At 41.6% G+C, this 19,465-nt stretch overlaps 1 protein-coding gene across 1 annotated transcript; it reads right to left on the bottom strand.

Moving 5' to 3' along the window:
- Positions 1-437: 437 nt before the first annotated feature.
- parvaa (parvin, alpha a) lies at positions 438-19,222 on the bottom strand. The gene is made up of 13 exons (XM_017428934.3): positions 18,936-19,222; positions 12,627-12,716; positions 12,449-12,519; positions 12,223-12,325; positions 11,956-12,096; positions 11,140-11,255; positions 10,971-11,029; positions 8,423-8,442; positions 8,264-8,325; positions 7,393-7,461; positions 7,222-7,323; positions 4,686-4,758; positions 438-1,799 (listed from the first exon to the last, which is right to left on the bottom strand). Exons 1-13 carry the CDS (start codon positions 19,069-19,071, stop codon positions 1,723-1,725), a joined length of 1,119 nt encoding a protein of 372 aa, XP_017284423.1. The 5' UTR covers positions 19,072-19,222; the 3' UTR covers positions 438-1,722.
- Positions 19,223-19,465: the final 243 nt, after the last annotated feature.

Genomic DNA, 19,465 nt, shown 5'->3' with positions numbered 1-19,465 from the left:
TTTTCACTTTATGTTTTAAGGACACACACAATGGGCGCAGAATTAATTGAAAAGCAACAGAATCCAGCCCGGCCCGGCCCGGATGCCTGTGCAGCGCGTCGGTATCGGCATCAATAATACAACAACACACGTGTACACACCCACCGCCCCACTCCCACCTTTTCAAAGGATATTGTGGAATGTGTAAGGAGAAATGAACCGTTTCATCCATTCAGTGGGTCTCCTGTGTGTCTCGTCTATGTTGGGGTCAGCTGCGATTCAGAAAGCTCTTTCTCTGCTTCTCTGACAGTCTGTCTCAATTTAGAGGAAAGAAAATTGTTGTGAAGCTTCACTTGTCTTTCTGCGCCGAAAAATTGGAACCATTTTGACCCCATTTTTCTTCTTCTGTTGTGTTGGAAACACATTCCTCTTTACTTCCTCGGAAAAACGGAGCCGCGTTTGGAGACAGAATTATTTATTGGAGATAAACAGGAGGCAAAAAACAGACTTTAACATATTTAATGCTTTGTAATCTAACGTGCCTTTAAACCCAAGTATTAAGATGTTTATTAAAAATTAAGACATTTTATAAAATAAAATGCAGGAAAGCAGGTGGTTACTGCATAAACTCTTTATATATTAAACATTGTGAATAAAAAAGAGCAAAGCTTTGGTCAAACAGTTTAAGTGTTCCTGCACGTTTTCAATTTGAAATCCCAAATTTTCTGAATTTTTTGGTCAAATTTGGAGCCAAAGCCCGGATTAAGTCACTGCAGTTTTATTATCTGTGTCGAAGGGCTTTTATCCTCAAAGAAAACAGGAAATTAAATTTTCTCTGAATTTTCAAACGGATCTCCTGAGGATAAACAACCACCTTCTACTGTAAAAGATGCATTTTCCCATAAATACGCCTGTTTTATGTCAACTTTAGAGAAAATATAAATCTCATTCATTTATTTATTTATTTTGCCAAGAAAAAACAAAATCTGACTCAGTTCAGTCAAACCTGAGGTTGTATCTGTTGGTTGAATTATCTCCATTTTGTCTTTAAGTTTCTAGAAGTTGGCTTTTTAACCCAACCGACATCATGGTGAATATTTTATCTTTATTTTATAACTGCAGCTCTGAAAAAGATGGCCGCTGTTTAAAATAAGATCTGAAAATCATTTATTTACATTTTACACAACCTCTCTTCTGTTTGATTTGTGTAAAATGTCAAAAATACTTTTATTGTTGAAGCAACTTTTAGAAATTTAGTTTTTTTTTAAATTTTTCTAGCAAACACAGGAGGTAATAGAGTCTCTTTTTCAATCATAAATCAGTCCAGACTTTTCCAGCCTACGTAAGAACCCCGACTGGAAATGAATTTTAAGACAACTGGGGATAAAAATCTCCCAGGATCAAATAATGTTTAAATAAAGGCACTTATGAGAGACAGAAACAACAGCATGAAATAATTAAAACAGCTGGAATATAATAAATACATTTAAACATTTTGGGTAAAAAGACAATTGTTGCTTTAAAACCTCTGAGTCAAATTATTAATTCATAAATCATCATAAAATTCCTTCAAAATGCTTTCAGATCTGTAAGGTTTCATGCAATTTACAACAAAACGCCAATAAAACCCAAATGTTTCTGCAGGAATTAAAATAGATTGAAATGTGTGGGACTTATTATCCAACAGGCAAAATGTGATTCATGCATGTGGGTACGTGTTTGTGTGAACGTTCCCTCGGAGGCTCAGTCCACGTTCCTGTACCGGGAGAAGAGGTTGTACAGGACCCGCAGCGTGGATTTAAGGTCACAGTTCACGATATCTGAGGAAAACCACAACAGAGGGGAAGAGATTAAAGTATCCGTGTGTGAACAGACAGTCACGATCCTTCAGAGGTCTCCAATCCTGGTCCTCAGGGCCACCATCCTGCAGGTTTTCCTTGTTCCTCTGCTCCAACACACCTGATTCAGAGGTTAAATCACCTCTTCATGTTCTGCAGAAGCCTGTTAATCACCCATTGATTCAGATCAGGTGTGTTGGAGCAGAGAAACAGGTAAAACATGCAGGACGGTGGCCCTCGAGGACCAGGATTGGAGATCCCTGCTTCAGACTTTGGCCCAGTCCCAATCCTCGCACTCCTCAGTCGACGTGCACAGAAGGGCTCGTGTGCACATTACAAGCATGTAGACATTAGAGAACTGGGACAGTACGGGTTACGTCATCATCTTGTGCCTCTGTTCTGGTATTTTCAGAAGCTGCCAGTACAATTTTAAAAGTACAGTTTAGGTATTTTTGCTTTCCAAAGCCGTCACAGGAGATATTTGGCTGTTCAGATGTGTTTTGTTCTGACTTGTTGATAGTTTTCACACCTGTACAGCAGAAAGAAACAAGAATTATTTCAATACTTTACATTTAAAGACGCAGCTCGCCCTGTCACCACCGCCATATTTCTGCCGTTTGATTCAAAACCCTTTCATTGTCAATAAAGATAATAAAACCGAAACGTCACATGCAGCGATGAATTGTGGGTAAACACTTCGCCGAAGTCCTCCTGGATGCAGTACACAAAGGGGGCGGGGCTAAAGAGCACTCCGGAGAATTGGGACACACTCCGCTCTCAAACCCTTCAGTGTGCACGTGCATTTGAAGGACACGAGGGTGGAAGTGTGAGTGTTGGGGCCGGGCCTTTAAAAACCTCGATAAACCAACCAGACAGCGTTCCGACATTCTGTCTGTTTGGAAATAATGCAGATAAATTATAACTTCCTCTTCTTCTTCCTCGTTGGCATTGCAAACAACGCCCCACTGCTAGTTTCCCTTTAATATCACCCCGTTTTATTGAAGATTTTAAGAAATATTACCTGTAAATATAAATATTTTAGTTGCCCAGATAAAAATCTGACTGAATTCTTCTTTTTATTATATTTATGTCCTTATACTTGGGCTTCTTTCTGCTGGTCAGTTAAACAGTTAAAGCTGAATTTTCCTTGATGATTTGAGAAATAATAAAGATGAGGATCCAGAAGATGAGAAACCCAGACGTGTTCATATTTGATATAGAAGATAAAAATACCTCGTTTTCTTAAGCAACTTTTAAAAATTAGGACTTTTTTCCCCCTAGATCATCCAGTAGGGCCTGGAAGGATGGATACTTTCACAGTTTTCCTTTTTCCATACTTATCCTGACCTGAAAAATACTAAAATCTAATCCCATATTTTTAAGACTGTGTAAGAACCTCGTGCTAATCTTTCATTTAGTGAAGAAACATTTGAGCAGAAACTACGAAGCTTCCAGCCGTGACACTAAAACAATAAAACTTCCTATAGATAAACTTCATTTTTTCACGAATATGTTTATTTGACACGCCTCTTAAAACAGAAAACTAAAAGTAATAAAGAAATAAAGAAATAAAGCTGTGCAAAAGTTCTGAATCATCCTTTATGTTCAGCTTCCAATCAGCCGGTCCTTCCTGGAATCTTTGAAAGTAGTTTTGATGAATAATTCTCAGCGTTTTATTTATTTCCAGTCTGCAGTAATTCTCACCTTCGGTCTCTCTCCTCCTCACCCGTTTTGTTTTTGCCGCCTCATGGCGAGGTCGTTTTTGAAAATGAGAGTTTTTTTTTCCTCAGCTGACTGACCCGGTTAAATAAAAAGGTCAATAATAACAAAACTCTGAGTCACATGTTCTCCTCCCAACACGGTGACTCATCCTTCAGGTCAGTTTCAGGTCTTTGCTGATTTATTTTATTTTTTTATTTTTTGGGACCAAACTACGCTGTTATGGTCAGGAGGACTGCACAGAAAATGAGCTGAAGAAAGAACAACCAACCCAGGCCTCCAGCTTGTTTTCTGAAGTAGCTAAAAGTCAGTAACAGGCTAACTAAAAGAAGGAAAATGTGAGCTAAATGTATTAAAAACCTAGCTGGAAGATGAAAACATCACAAGCCAAAAGTAGTGAAATGCTGGTTAACGGTAGCAAAATGCTAGCTTAAACTAACAAAATGCTAGCTAAAAGCAGCAGAACAGTAGCTTAAAAACTAAAAGTAGTAAAGGCTGGCTAAAAATCAGCTAAATGCTAGCTTAAACTAACAAAATGCTAGCTAAAAGTAGCAAGACAGTAGCTAAAAACTAAAAGCAGCAGAACAGTAGGTTTAAAAACTAAAAATAGCAAAAAGCTAGCTAAAAGTCAGTAACAGGCTAACTAAAAGAAGGAAAAGGTTAGCTAAATGTATCAAAAAACTTACTGGAAGATGAAAACATCAAAAACCAAAAGTAGTAAAATCCTGACTAACAGCAGCAGAAGGCTAGCTAAAAGTAGCAAAGCAGTAGCTAAAACCTGAAAGTAGCATAAGCAGAACAGTCAGTTAGCTCTCAGACTACGTGATTGGGATGACTCTCGGCTACTACATCACACTGTTTGGCTTCTTCAAAGGAAAATATTACGAAATAAGAGGTGATTTGAAACTTTTGCACAGCACTGTATATTGTTAAATAAATCAAAGATTGAACATTTAAGCCATATTTAGAATAGTGTAAAAAAATAAACTATTTTTGTTTAATAATGTAAATTAGTTAATGTTTGGATTTGTGATGTTTTTGTCTCGTTTGGGCAGTAAGAGGCTGAAGGAAACTTTTTTTTACTTCAGATGGTCTTAAATGTGACTGTTTTTTTAAAAAACCTTAAAAAGTAGTAAACGGGCATCCTACCCTCGGGTCGGGGCTTCGGCCTCTCCAGACCGCCGTCCTGCATCAGCTCAAAGGAGAAGGACACGTTGTGAACCTGCAGGGAGAGACGAGGCTGTAAGGAAGACGGGAATAAACCCAGCTGCAGCTTCATCCATCAACACCGGGGTCAGAATCTAAGCTTCGATGCGCTGAAATGAAGACAAACGATTCTGAACCCATTTAAAAATGTTAATAATTAATAAATATTTAATGTTAACGTCCTGCAAGCAGCAGAACTCTGAGGTGCTGAAGGGAAGACTCTGATCACAGCAGAGGCGTGACAAACAAACAGAAACCCGACCGTCACGGCGGTTCCATCTGCGTCTGCTGGAGACGACTGGGTGAACAACAGCTCTCAACTTTTTAGTCTCCATTCGCAGCCCAGCGAGGTTCTGGTTCATGTTGGCACCGCAACAGAACCTGAATCTGTTCTAGATCACAGCGTAGAGCAGGGGTGTCCAATCCTGGTCCTCAGGGCCACCATCCTGCAGGTTTTACTTGTTTCTCTGCTCCAACACACCTGATTTCAATCAACGGGTGATTAACAGGCTTCTGCAGAACATGAAGAGGTAAATTAACCTCTGAATCAGGTGTGTTGGAGCAGAGGAACAAGGAAAACCTGCAGGATGGTGGCCCTGAGGACCAGGATTGGCCACCCCTGGCGTAGAGCAACAGATTTCCTTCAGTTTAGGTCTGAGACAGGGGTGTCCAACCCTGGTCCTGGAGGGCAGCTGTCCTGCATGTTTTAGAGGTTTCTCTGCTTCGAATGACTGCATGATTAACATGCTTCTGCAGAGCTTGAAGACCTGCTGAAGAGCAGAGAAACAGGAGGCCCTCCAGGACCAGGGTTGGACACCCCTGGTCTGAGAGAGTCTATATTCAGGATTATGTTAATAATCATCATATTCCCACCTCTAATCAACACGTACGTGACAAAATAAAAGTCCTGATGGCAACACAGAACCAGATCGTTACCACCACTACACGTCCGCGAGCAACACGTGTGCCTGCATGCAGAGAAGCATTTAAAACAAAAGGAACGATCATTTAATGAGGCAGCTCAGACAAACGATGATTTACAGAAAAACGGTGTCAGAGCTGCTGTTTATTCAACACAGGTGGACTTTCAAACCTGCAGCATCTACAGTTCTGTTCAGGAAAGCAGAAAAGACTTCTGAGGCAACCTTTAAAAAAAAAACCTGTAAGAGGGAAACCAATCAGAGAGAAGAGGCCGAATAGCTGGAAGATGTTTTCTATTCTCTGGCCTTTGTGTGTGTGTGTAGTCGCCCTGCTGTGAAGTACTAAAAGCTTTGCCCAACAAGGGCTCATTGTGTGAAAAGCATGACCTAAACTCCTCTAATACAAAACAGAGAGAGGAAGAGCCTGAAGAAGAGATGCAGTGAGCAGGAGCAGGAGTGCTTTTCGAGCCCACCCCTGGTGTATCGTTGATAGGCCTGCAGGCCCTCAGACACACACAGAGTAACCGAGCCGAGCCCCCGAGCCTCTCCAGTGTTTCCCTGTGCAGGAGGAGATTACAGGCGCTGACGCTTCTTCTGGGCCAGGAGGATCTGTGTGTGTACATTTTACCACCGATGCCCATTTTGCTTCGCAGCTTGGCAGGGACCGCTGGCCAAAACCCAAACAAAAGGCTACTGTGGTGTCCGCAGATTGCCTGCTCAGAATACCACAGTGCTACAGAGCTGAATGGGCTCCGGGGAAAACGGACGACATTTATCAAGCTATTGAGAGGAGAGTCTTGGCTCCGAGTGCACAAGGCTCCTCAGAAATGGAGTATTGATTTAAGAGTGTTGCTTAAACTGTGGGTCAGGACCAAGATGAGTCACATGGATCTCTGGCTGCACAACAACACGACTACACCTCGACTAAATCAAAACCTACGGAGGGAAAAAGACAATGACTGTTCTCTTTTTGTTACGTTCGAATCTGAAGTCTCACAGCTGAGTCTGAGTCGACTTGGCTTTCTGTGTCCAACTGGTGTTAAAACCAGAAACAAACAAACTTACAATCAGTAAACAAACGCAACGAAGCAGTGATCACATTATCAACAAATTAAGAAACAGCTTGAAGCTACAAACAACCATCCACGCTCCGACCCAGGGCCAGTTCAGAGTCCCCATCCAACCCAACATGGATGTTTGTGGACATGAACAGAAAACATGCAAACTCCCTGCAGAAAGGACCCAGCTGGACGTCCAACCCAGGACGGTGTTAACCCGCTGCACCACCAGGCAGCTCATAAACACAAACAAACCAACAGTTTCCTTTGTTAAAACAAATTAAATGTAAATAAATCTTGTCAGTGTCGTAACAAGTTAGGCAGCATGACCTGAAAAAAAAAACACCAAATAAATGTTACCAACACATCCCAAATACTGGTTTCCTTTATTATTTTATTCCATTTGGATGAAACATGAAAGATGTCCCGGGTTTCCCAGCTGGTGTCAGATTGGTCATTTCCTGTCAGGCATCTGTGGTCATTTAATTAAAGCATTTTTACCTTTTGGTCAAAGTTTTCTGGTGTGAGAAAAAAGTTGTAGAGTGGCACGAAGTATCCCTCCAACAGACCCATCAGCAGCACCAGATAAACTCCATCTGCAAACTGACAGAGACGCTCGGAATAACGACCACTTCTGCTTATAAAAACCAAACGGCGTAGGCTGCGACCTACCTGTGTTTCCAACTCAGAAACCTCCAGGTTGAGTTTGTTCAGGTGTTTGTTCACAAACGTGATCAGAGTCTGAAGGACGACAGAAAGGAAAACGTCAGATGTGGAAGCTGACCGAGTCGAAACGAGCGAAAGGATTTAAAACCCCGTTCCTTATTTTCATTTTAACGTTGATGCCAGCCTCTGATGTCCTCTGAATTTTTGGTCGAAGTCTCACTGAATTCTGAGCGTTAGCGACCAGTCAGTTTTTTTAAAATCACGGCTTATTTTCCTGCAAACAGCTCGCAGAACTATACTCTATGCTGCATACATTATCGTAAAGGTTCTCACATTTAAGGTTTAATAAAGGCAGTAAAGGTGCTGCAAGGCCCCGACGAGCTTTTAGTTAAATGTTCTACTTACTGGTTTTGTTTTACATTAAGCCTGTATCTGTATTTCTGTGAAGCACTTTGTGATTTTATCTAGGAAAGGTGCTATATAAATAAAGTTTATTACTATTATTACTATTACTGGAGTCCACTTTTGAAATGAGGATAGATTCAGTGGCTTCAGAGAGCGATCCTAACAACTCCTCCAAATGCTGAGTTATTCACACAGCCTTCTTGTAAAACAGGAATAATTAAAATCCTCGGTTCCCAAATGATTAAAAGTGTGATTAAGAAAAAATATGATGAATTAATAAAAGTAAATCTTCAACCTCAAACTCCAGAGTTGTTTGTATTTTCCAAATACAACTAAATGGACAATAAAGGCACTAAAATTCATTTTCTCTGTAGGTTATAAAAATAAAAGATTCTGCATTTTAGAAAACTTGATAACTTTACAAAATGCAGGGTTTGTTTTATGTATAAAAATTCTAGAAAAGCCTGGATACCTTTTTGACAACATTCAGCTTATCCGGAGCGTGGTCAAACAGGGTGTCAAAAGCATCGCGCTCTGCGGGGAGGAAAAATAATTAATTACTAAATATAAAAGGAAAAACTAAAGGAATACAGAAATGCTTTGAAAACTCCGGTTCCTGATGAATACATACCATGTCTGCCAGAGAAAGCCCTGAAAAAAAAGAGAGGAAAAATGTGTGAAATACAAAAATCAAAGGTGGTTCCTGCTTATTGACAATTTCACACTTGATTCTTCATAACAAGAGAAAACAGGAGATACACGGTTTCAGTTCAACCACAGAGGAATGCAGAGAATGGAGGGATTATGTCAAACAATAACGGAGCTGGGTATAATAATTTGATTAAGCCAAACGTAGGCGCACCTGTGGTATTTAAACAACCTGAGAATCATCACATGCACCACATCCTGCAGGACAATGCAAAAACCCCAGAAGAACCACAATTCTGCAGGGTTTGAAACAATAAATGAAGACATGTGCAGGACATGCAGGTTTTCTATGGGAATGACGCCCTTTTGTCTGCTATTATAATGTTCACACTTTGGAGGATGTTCTTGCTGGAAAGGGTCAGGTGCTTCTGGAGGGAAGGGGCCACTGCGGCGCACGTGTCCCGGAGGAAGAGATATCGCAGCACGCAGGCCAGCAAGAAATGGCAGGCGCACAAACACACACACACACACACACAAAAGCACTAATCACACGTGTTCATGGTGTAATCTCTGATGGCAAACGCAGGCAGGTCTGGGCAACGGTCCTGCTGGTGTGGTAATAACCCTACTCTGTGTGTGTGTGTGTGTGTGTTTTATTAGCAGTCTATCCATCTACCATGACCAAATGTGTGTGTTTGCGAGTGTTGGCCCGCTGTTATCTCCCTGGTTGGTGCTGTCGGGCTGCAGGACAGCCTCCCAGGGGGAAACAAAAAGTGTGAGAGACTGAGGAAGCCATTACAGCACTCGTTGAGAGACAATGGCCGCCTCTTCACCTGCGCTGAACGTTCACAGTTTTACTGGTTTTCTTGTCCAGTTTTATGCAACATGTTTTAAATTTCCTCCACAGTAACATTAAAGGCCTAGCGTTTCTTAAAACGGCAGCAGCTCTGAAGCTTTTTAATCCAGGTCTCAAAGCAGAGGTTTTTGGGAGACCCCCTGCAGAGGTGTGCAACCATTAGTTTTTCTGCTCTTGTGCGATATATGAACAACAAGAAAAATGGCGTCTAATCACCCGTTTCGACATGTAGGAGTGACCCGACCTCATCTTCAGTCCAATCAAACCTTCTTGTATCTGCCATCAGTGTTGCCAGATATCTGATAACTACCGTTTTTACACGACAGTTTTAAGGTCGAGTCTCCCTCCTTCTCTGTGCATGTTCGCCAATAACAACACGCCCCCCCCCTCCAAGAAAGCACACTTTACATCAGTAAATTTAAAGCAGCAGCACGTTAGATCATCATTTCCTGTTTGGAATAAAAACTACAGCAGATTCAATCAGCACAGCCATATTTATATAAATGTGTATTTTTCTTGAAAAAACTCCAATGATTCCAGAGATCGCTCTCACAACAAGATTATTTGTTGTGAACAACTCTCAGCTACTACCGCACCGACGTTTAATAATTGTAAAACTGATTGGCCATCTTGAATTGTAACGACTCCAAACGATCTTCAGTTGCAGGTTTACCTCCAATGATTGTTACCTAAAAACATCATTAAAATGGATGTGCGTTTGGGTTTTTGGTTCTTTGTTTCTGTGTTTTCCTTCGTCACCTGTCTTGTAATTTTCCGCTCACGTCTGCCACGCCCACCTCACCTGTCGCTCGTCACCATCTGTCATTAAAAGCCGGTCTCTGTTCGTCACTCCTTTTGTTCCCGTTCGCATCTACCACGTTTCACGCCTTGTAATCTGTTTTTTTTTGCTGCCACGTCAGCCATTTCTTTTTTGTTTATAAGTCATTTTTAAATAAATCAGTTTCTTTTTAAAGAGGAGTCTGCACTCTGGGTTCGCCTCCGTCCTCCCCGCTACTGACATCCAGTGGTTCATGAGATATTTCGCTAACAGACAGACAGAGTTGACTCTAAATAGTTAATGACAAAATTTTAAACCCAGACGTCACTCGATCAGTTTGTGCTCAGAGAACAAGCTGTGGATCGGCTCATTTTTTTTTAGCTCATTGTCTGTAAAACTGACTGAGTTAAAGCCATTTCTGTCTGTGTTTGCTAAAATTGCTTTGCTGTGGCGGCCATCTTGAACCTGGTTATCGAATGTCTTATTTTTACTAGTGATTTAAAAATGTAGAAATCAGTTTGATTGTTAAGTCTCACTGAAATCAGCCATAAAATGTATATTTTTTAACATCCTTGAGGGAAATGAAGCACAAAAGAGAAAGCTGAGTTTTGCCAAACTCCCAAAGAGCAAAGCATCAAAGCAGATACAAACTCTGAGAAGAAATGCATTTAAAAAAAGAGCCAATATCTTAATAAAAATATGTATAAGTTGTAAGAAAGTCCGGTCCTCTGATGTGTCGAGTTTATTCTCCGCAGAGCTTCACGAGTACAACGTGTTTTGCAGAGAGTTATTGTCACCAGGAGGTTCCTTTGTATCACCAGCATTAATATCTGTCAGCCGTGTTTCCAACATGTGCTGCGAGGTGTAAAAATGAGTCACACGCAGAGGAGGACTCACTCCGTGTTGCCTGTGATTTCTTCTTGAATCTGCCTGGACTGAAGGATGCCCTCTCTTTTCTGAAAGACAGAAAGGTGGACGATAAATACGACCGGGGGACAAAAAACAAACTAACAAGGTGGTGACAAAATAAGAGGTTAAAACTCAAACGTCACGCAGGTTAACACACCTGGACCACCACTACTTGGATAGAAACGTGATCCGGCAATCTGATTGGTGCTCTGAAGTGCTGCGACAGCGCCACCAGCAGGTGAAGGATAGCAACTATGCTCTTAGCATGGACCGCTGGGGAGAGAAGAAGAACAAACAAAAAAAGGCACGCATCAGTTACACAAACTAATTATTTGGAACATTTCTGGTTATCAAACCGTGGTGCACGTACGGGCGATAACCACAGCTCCCTCTACTGGTCCACAAAATAATGCTTCCATTGGGAAAAGTTGTCAGAAATGATGGGATAAATTTCCATTGTTCTGCTGACGATGCTCAGTTAAGTTTATCCATGAAGCCTGATGAATCCAATCAGATTACAAGCTTGTCCTCAGAGACAAAAACCTGGAGGAATCTTCTCATTTTCTGCTTTTCAGCTCAGAGATGATGCAAACTTTCCAATCTCTCACTTCCTCTGGATGACATTAATTTGGCCTTTTTTTAAATTTTGTCCTGCCCCGAGTCTGCATCTTTTCCACTTTTGCCAACCAGCAGATGGTTGTGTTCGTACTTTTTTGGGGGTCAACGATTTTTTAATGAAACAAAGTCAGAGCAGAGTTAGTTGACAGATTCAGCTAAATAAATCTGTCACCACCAACACAATCACTGCATGACAACCAGAAGATTTGCTGTAAACCATAAAGATAAAACTCTCTTTCCTGGTTTCCCTTTCAGAAAAAGTCGAGTGTTTGAATAAACCACATCCACCTTGTTCTCAGTCTGAAAGCTTACAGCTCAACAAGCAGCCCTAAAAGATGACGTTGCTGCTGCTTACAGTCGACGTTCCAGCGGATGTTCCTGGTGGAGAGTTTCAGCGAGTCATTGATGCGCTCCAATACCGTCTGCAGCTTCTGCTTCTGAGCGATCTCCGACTGGGTCACCTCGGCCACGTTCAGCTTCTCACCTTCCAGCTTTTCTGCAAAACATCAAGGCGAAAACACGCCACTGCTGAGCGAAGAAGAGCCCTGAAGCTGCAAGAACGCAGACTGACAAACCGCCTCAGATCGGAAAGCAAACAGCACGGCTCAGCGTCGCGTCTCACCAAACAGCTTCTGCAGAACTTGTCCGTCATACAGATCTTCAGCCAGGTCCTTCACGATGATCCTCTCCCCCACCAGGACGTCATTTATCCAGTCGATCAACACCTGCATCACAGGCGAGCAAAAACTGTTTAATACGTGTTTATTTATCCACATTCTGAAGAAATGCATCTATTTACACAACGCTAAAATGGTGTCCGAACAGGTTACAGGATCAAACACTCGGACCTTCATGAGCTCCTGCAGTTTGGGATCGTTCTTGGAGTTGGGATCCACCATGGTCCGCACCTCGTTCTCCTCTGACGGATGAATTAAAAAATATGCATGAACCTCAGTAATTCCTAAAACCTCCTCCTGACCTGTTCTGTCTCAGTCAAGTCTGAGTTTTGTGTGAACAGGAAATTACCGAGCATGGTGTCCTCGGGGTCCAGCTCGTAGTGTGACGGACTGAGAGGAAGGTTGATGGCATTTATTCCCTCCTCCTGAAGCTCAGACACTAAAAACACAACAAAAACAGCATTTAAATAACAAACAGAGTGGATATTAATGATGTGAAGAGGAGACATTGGTGTTAGCTTTCTGTCTGTTAGCAAAAAGATTTGCAGTTTGGTAAATAAAGTCTCAGTTCAGCAATTAATAATTGGTCTTATATTTCTTTATTCTCCACGTTAAACCCATCCTTTCTGATTGTTAGCTGTGTCGGACCTCATCTGGATCTCAGTTTTAGTCTTCATACGAGACGTCACGAGCAGCGAGCGCGTGTTTTCAGTCCCCACATGAACTGAATCATTGCAAAAATCCTCAAAAAACAGACATCAGAGCTAAAAGACGACATTTTCTATGTTTAGTTCTGATTCATTCAACAAAATGATACAAACGTAAAACGAGAAGTAACTGCCAGATGCTGAGAAAAGTTAATCAGTCTTTACAACTGATCTGTTTAGGAAAAGTAACGTGTGACTTTGTTTAATAAGTGTGTGAAGTGCAACATGAAGGACGATCAGCTGTTAGCAGGTTAGCTCCGTGACATCTGCTTCCTGCTTCCCAGCAGGCCTCACAGAAACCCAGCGGGCTTTTCTTCTCAGAGCGTCAGAAACCCGAGGAGGTTTGATCGCAGCTCATCTATTTACGCTGCATGTGTGTGTGTGTGTGTGGAGGGAGCATGAAGTGAACATCCTGTGCGTTTCTCTGCCCTCACTAGAACAACATCCTCTTAATCAACACCATCCACACACGGCTGCACGTGCACGGGGGTGAGATGTGCCCGGCCCGAGCCATGAGCGGCATGAATGCTGACAGTACAGTAAAATAATCTGCACTAAAAGGGCCATTTTAAACTTTTTGTTAAGATAAAAAAAAACAGTAAATGATAAAGATTACTAACCGGATATATCACCCGCCAACAAAGAGTTGTTGCAGTTTCTCTCAGCTACCACCACGTCTAATTTTCAGACCCTCCAGGATTTTGCGATGTTGCGATTGCAACTATTAACGCAAAATCAAGCAAACCCCGCGAAATCGCAACTTTCCCGCAACTTTAACCCAATATTTATTGTTTCTAAAGTGATTCTCCACCGTTTCTGCGGTCTAGTCTCTTCTTTGTGGGTTTGTGTAGTGTGGAATACAAAATAACCCCAAATAACTCAGGAAGAAGACACGTGACGTCACTTCCTGTTAACATCAGAATGCCGGGAGCGTGCAGGAGCAGCGACCGAAGCCAAAATGTGCGCTAATGCTTCACATTTGCCCACAAAGATTTCAGCAAACCAGTTTCCTCCCCAGCTGCAGCTGTTTTGCACGTCCTGCAGTGTAATCATGGAACATAAACGCATCGACAAACACTTTGTGTCTGCAAAACATGTGAGGAGAGCTGCAGACCAGGGACAATCCAGAAATGCTCATGAATGTCAGTTTAGAAGCTATCAAAGTTCTAAAATAAAGCACCTTTTGATGGTAATTATCTTACAAAACTAGGAAGTATTTTTGGTTTATATATTAAAAGTTATGGTTGTGTATTGATTTTAGTAAAAAAAAAATCACAACTTTTAGGAAAATGCCTCGAGAAATCCTGGAGGGACTGAATTTTAGCTCCATATCTGTCAAACTGACTGGTTTTTGTGTTGGCTAAGGTCAGTTAGATGTGGCAGCCATTTTGAACTGGAATGGCTTTAAAAGTCAATCAGTTGTAGACATCCATCCAACAGTTAGTTGCTTTAAGATTAATTTAAATCTGTCCAGTGGTTCATGAGGTATTTTGCAGCCAGTCGGATAAAGTGGACTTTAACAGCCTGTCGGTGCTCAGAGGACGACTCTCAGCTACTACCACTCTGAACTTCAGGTCCGTATCTGTCAAACTGACAGAGTTAGAGTCGTGTCTAAAACATGATCGTCCAGTTCGCCTTTCAGCAGCAGGCAATAATAATAATTTAGGTGCTTTAAAGCCAACAAAAATAAAAACAACATTATAAAACTTATAAATAGAATCTGTAAGTGTTGGTAGGAATTTTGAAATCCACAAATATTTAGTTAATATTTCTGTGTCGGTAGAAATAGGCAGCTTAGTGTTAAAAACAAATTATTAGACTGAATTAATGAGATCAAAACTTAAACAAAAGCAGTTGATATTTCAGCTCCATGAATATAAAGATATAAAAATGATGCAGCGAGGTTTTCAGACTTTACACTGCGAACAGAAGTGTGATTATTTTATGTTTTCATGTGAAGATTTGTTCAGAAGTGTTAGAAAAGCACTTGTGTTAGTAAATTATTAGGAATAAAACAGGAGCTCGTGTTGGTACAGAAAGGCTCAACATAATCTTTGAGTCGATTTGGTGAAAACAAAACAAAAAGAAAAGCAACTATATGTTAATTTTATGGGATTTAATCTCCCGTTCGATCCTCTGGTTGAGCCAAAAAGACGTTTATGGTCTCATCATGTTTCATTTATTGAGGGTAGAAGGCTGAAAAACGACCATTTCTTTTATTTATTCACGCTTAGAGGATCCTTAATGTTATACAGTTTCCTGGAAAATCAACTGGTGAAAACAAAACAACTTTCTAAGATTTTTAAAAGTGAGACATTAACCCTCTCAGGCTCAAATTAAGTTTTAGTTACAGGAAAAATCAGATATTTGGGGAAATTATCATCCGAGTAAAATAAGGCTCATAAAATATGAATGTGGAGTAATTAGGTATATGCAAATCTGCAACGTCTGCCTTGAGAGGGTTAAGAAAGTGATACAAAAAGTCAGGATTTTAAAGTTTGTGGACAATCTTTGCAAAAATTAAAAAATATCCCAGCAGGACAGAGTTTCTACGGAAGGATTAAAGTCTCACTTTAACAATAAATAACCAGAAATTAGATCCTTTATCAAACCAGCATCTTCCTTTTTATATGGAAATTATAAATATTGAAGCTGTATTGTTGAAAAAGAAAAACTTCCTCTAAGTGGCTCCGGAGCACTTAGCACAGCTGACAGCTGCTGACCTGCTATAAAATCCATTCCTCATCTTTTTTAAATACAGCTTTCATTTAAGAGCAGACTAACGTGGATTAAAAGGTGCCCAGAGTCCCCCCTCCCTTATTGCATCACTCCCCCCCTCCCGTTAATCGGAAACCAAGGATCCATCCGTTCGGTGAAATGAAGGAAAAATGCGAAGCCGCACGTCCAATGCCAGCGAAGGGAAGCTCCCAGGCCGAGTGACGCCGTGTCCTACCTGGAGGGCAGAGCGCTCCACAGCCCATGTCTCTCTGTCTGCGTCCCCCCGTCTCAAGCATCCTCTCCTGGCTGGCAGCGGCAGCTCCTCACCCACAGGCTGAGCGCTAACGTCGCCTCCAGTTCAACATCCTGCCCCACAACTTAGTTCAGATTATCTCAGGATGTAAAATTCTGGATAATTTGTCTTTGCCTCCTGACCTTCTCCTCATCTTAAAGCTTCCCTCCCGTTTCTCATCCTTCACGTCCCCTCTAACCCTTTCCTTCCGGTCGTTACTGCTCTTCCTCCTCAGCACACGCAGCCATAAACGTCGCACAGACCGAAATTTATTCAATCATCAGTACAAGAGCGGCCAGCCCACATTTTCCATCAAATCATTGGCGCGCTCTGCAGACGTCCTGCACGCGGCTCGCCAGCTGGAATATAATGTGATTGCATGCATGTCAGACGGAGAGAGGCTACATAAATTTTTGGGGGGCTCAGCTGTGCAGCGGTATCCTGACTGACACAAAGTAATCATCCAACTGTAGGCGACCTTTCTCAGCCAAAGATAAAACCTGGCCTTCAGCGGTAAATGTCATCTGAGGAGCGCTGCGTTTTCAAAGCAGGCCTGCGGCGCAAAAACTGAACAGAGTCTTCTTTATTCAACATCCTGGGCAGGTAAAGTCCTCCACGGAAAGGTTTATGGACTACTGCAACTAAACTGCAGCAGTAAATATTTAAAAGACCGTGCATATCGTCCGCCGCCTTTCAAGTCAGAGTTTCATGTTGAAAAATATGCCGTTGCAGCCATTTTGGTCAAATTTTACAGATAATGTTCTGCACAATCACATGCATGACCTAATGTAATCTGTCAGCTACTAACACGCCAAACTTTAGCTTAATATCTAAAAAATTCACCCATTTTTGTGTTGGCTGTGGTTGATTAGCTGAGGCGACTCAAAGTTCCTCAGCTGTAGATTAGATGAACTACGGACAAGCAAAAACATTCTTACTCCACCTCAGAGCTACAATTTTACATCCTGAACATGAACGATGCTAAGTGTCCAAATTACAGCAATTCTAGAAACTCTCAACAGGCTGAAGCAGCTAAGAAGAGTCCGCTCTGCTTCCTGCAAAAAACAGATATTTAAAAAAAATATTTTTATGAAATTTTACTGCCTGATTATGTGTTGCACGTGCACACACCTCCTGCTTTGAAAAGCCTGTAACACACAGCAGGATTAGTGGTTTAGGCAGGTAACTACAGGTACGACTCAGAGTTTTCAGGCTGAAATCATAGCCTTGGGGAAGTTATGGTGAAAGTAACGATCAGGAGAGGATCCACACGTGTAGAAATCCCTCCTCGGTTCTCCCAGGAACCGAAGGAAACATCAACCAAACCTTTGGCTCATTATGTTACAATAACATCTAACAAAAATAATAAAAAAATCAAAAATAAATCTGCATTAAAGCTCACTGCACCGCTTTAACTTTGTAATGTTTTCTTTATTTGCATTTCAAACAGTCGACATTAGATTTCTAAGCTTTAAGAATGTTTTAATGATGAGATAAGCGTCTTAATTTATGCTTTTTCTTTTTTTAAACCAGCTTTTCTTCTCAGAAACTTCAGAATTCAATGTTAGGTGACAAACTTTTCAGTCTTTTATTATCAACAGTTCCTGTTTTTAAACAAACAAAAAGTCTTAAAACAGCAGTTATCTGTGGGGTGCCACGTCGCCTTATTTATTTCCAGCAGGCGGAACTAATGTTTTGCCTCGTTGCACCACAAACCTATTTAGGGATGCACAAAACAACAAATCTATCTATAACTATGATTTGTTATTTTTCCCTCTTTAACGGGACCTAAGGTTGTTGTGAGTGATGGTTTTTATTCAACGAGGAAGGAAGGAATTTAAACACTTCATCCCAAGAGGAAAGTAACGTTAAAACAACATCTGACTTACTTTATGCAAAGGGATTTCCTGGAGCTACAGCAGCCAGCGGGGAAAATGGACAGACGTGTCAAACTGAAGTCCCGCGGGCCAGATCCGGCCCTTGTAAGCGTTTTATCTGAGTCTCCATCGCTTCTCAGTAACCTTTATTTTGACGTGGACGAAGCTACAGAGAACATAAACAGGACCGATAAAAACTCTTCCAGTTTGAGTTGATATGCATCCGAGTAACAGGAAGTCTGCTTCGATTCCTGACGTCTTTTCCTTTATTTTTTCTTGTTGGTTTTAAAGTTAAACATTAGTCTGTTTTCTTTAAGCTGTTTTAATGAATTGTAATCAAAAGTATGACTGATAAATGTTGATGATAGAATGAGGCAGGAGTGATTTTGATTTATTTTTATTGTTCATTAAAGCTTGTTTGTTCTGAATTTTGTATAACTTCTAACAGGAAACAGGTAAATTGTATTTCTACATGAATAATTTGACATATTAGATCTAAAACTAAAGTTAATTTATGTATTTCTCCAACAAATAAGATTAAGTTTTGAATTTCGGTTCCTGCTATAAGGTTTATAAAACAAGAGGACAATAAAAACCTTAATTTAAGGTAGATCAGGAGGATTTTAGTTACCACTAATACTGTAATTAAGACTCATTTAGCAGCACAGATTTGAACATTTTAATCAGGTTTTATGTCATGTTTCAGTATTTTAATTGAATTGTTTTTATGTCTCATGACTTTCTGTATTTGTAACCATTTAAGGCTGGATTATAAAGCTGTTTGGTCGACTTGTGTTGCTCCTAAAAGTCTAAAAACTGAAAATAAACTGACTCTTTGCTAACTCGAAGCCTGTGAGACAAACAGACACGAAGCTGCGGGTTTCTGGGAGTTTTTAAGGCGGTATGGAGGTTTTTTCAGAGGCCTCATTCCTGAGTCCTTCCAACGCCTTACATGGAGACATGGAGACATGGAGACATGGAGACACAAACACGGACAGGACGACAGCAGGTCCCCGCCGGAGCTGAACCTCCGAGAAGTCCCAGCTTCCTGCGGCCAACTTTACCTTCTTTAGCCTTTTTCCTTCTCGCCAAAGTTCCGCCAAGTTTCCCCAGGAAAGAGTCGTCTTTCTTTCTGGAGGACGGAGATTTGGGCGTCGGGGACTTCGGGGAAGATGGAGACTTCTGCGGCGAAGAAGCCATCGTCCTGACGAGGAGACGGAAAACTGTACGAGGACACGGAGAAATTAAAAAACAAGAGAGACAGAAACTGGAAGGGGGGGAAATCTGCGTCCACTCCCTAAAGCGGAAACGGAATTCCAGACATTTTCACCCGAGGTTGGCTGGAGTGTGAGGCCCCGCCCCCTGAGGGAGCGGGCGGGAGGGGAGGCTGCTGCCGACGGGGAGGGAGAGCGGCTGTCTCTCTCTCTATGTCTCTGTCCCGGCCTCTGTCCCAGCCTCTGTCCCAGTCTCTGTCCCGGTCTCTGACCCGGTCTCTTTCCCAGTCCCGGCCTCTGACCCAGTCCCGGCCTCTGACCTGGTCTCTGTCCCGGCCTCTGTCCCGGTCTCTGACCCGTTCTCTGACCCGGTCTCTGTC

This window comes from Kryptolebias marmoratus, linkage group LG11 (genome assembly GCF_001649575.2).
Source record: "Kryptolebias marmoratus isolate JLee-2015 linkage group LG11, ASM164957v2, whole genome shotgun sequence".
In the NCBI taxonomy this organism is placed as follows: Eukaryota; Metazoa; Chordata; class Actinopteri; order Cyprinodontiformes; family Rivulidae; genus Kryptolebias; species Kryptolebias marmoratus.
The sequence above is the reverse complement of the archived record's forward strand: the minus strand, read 5'-3'. Positions and strand labels throughout refer to the sequence as shown.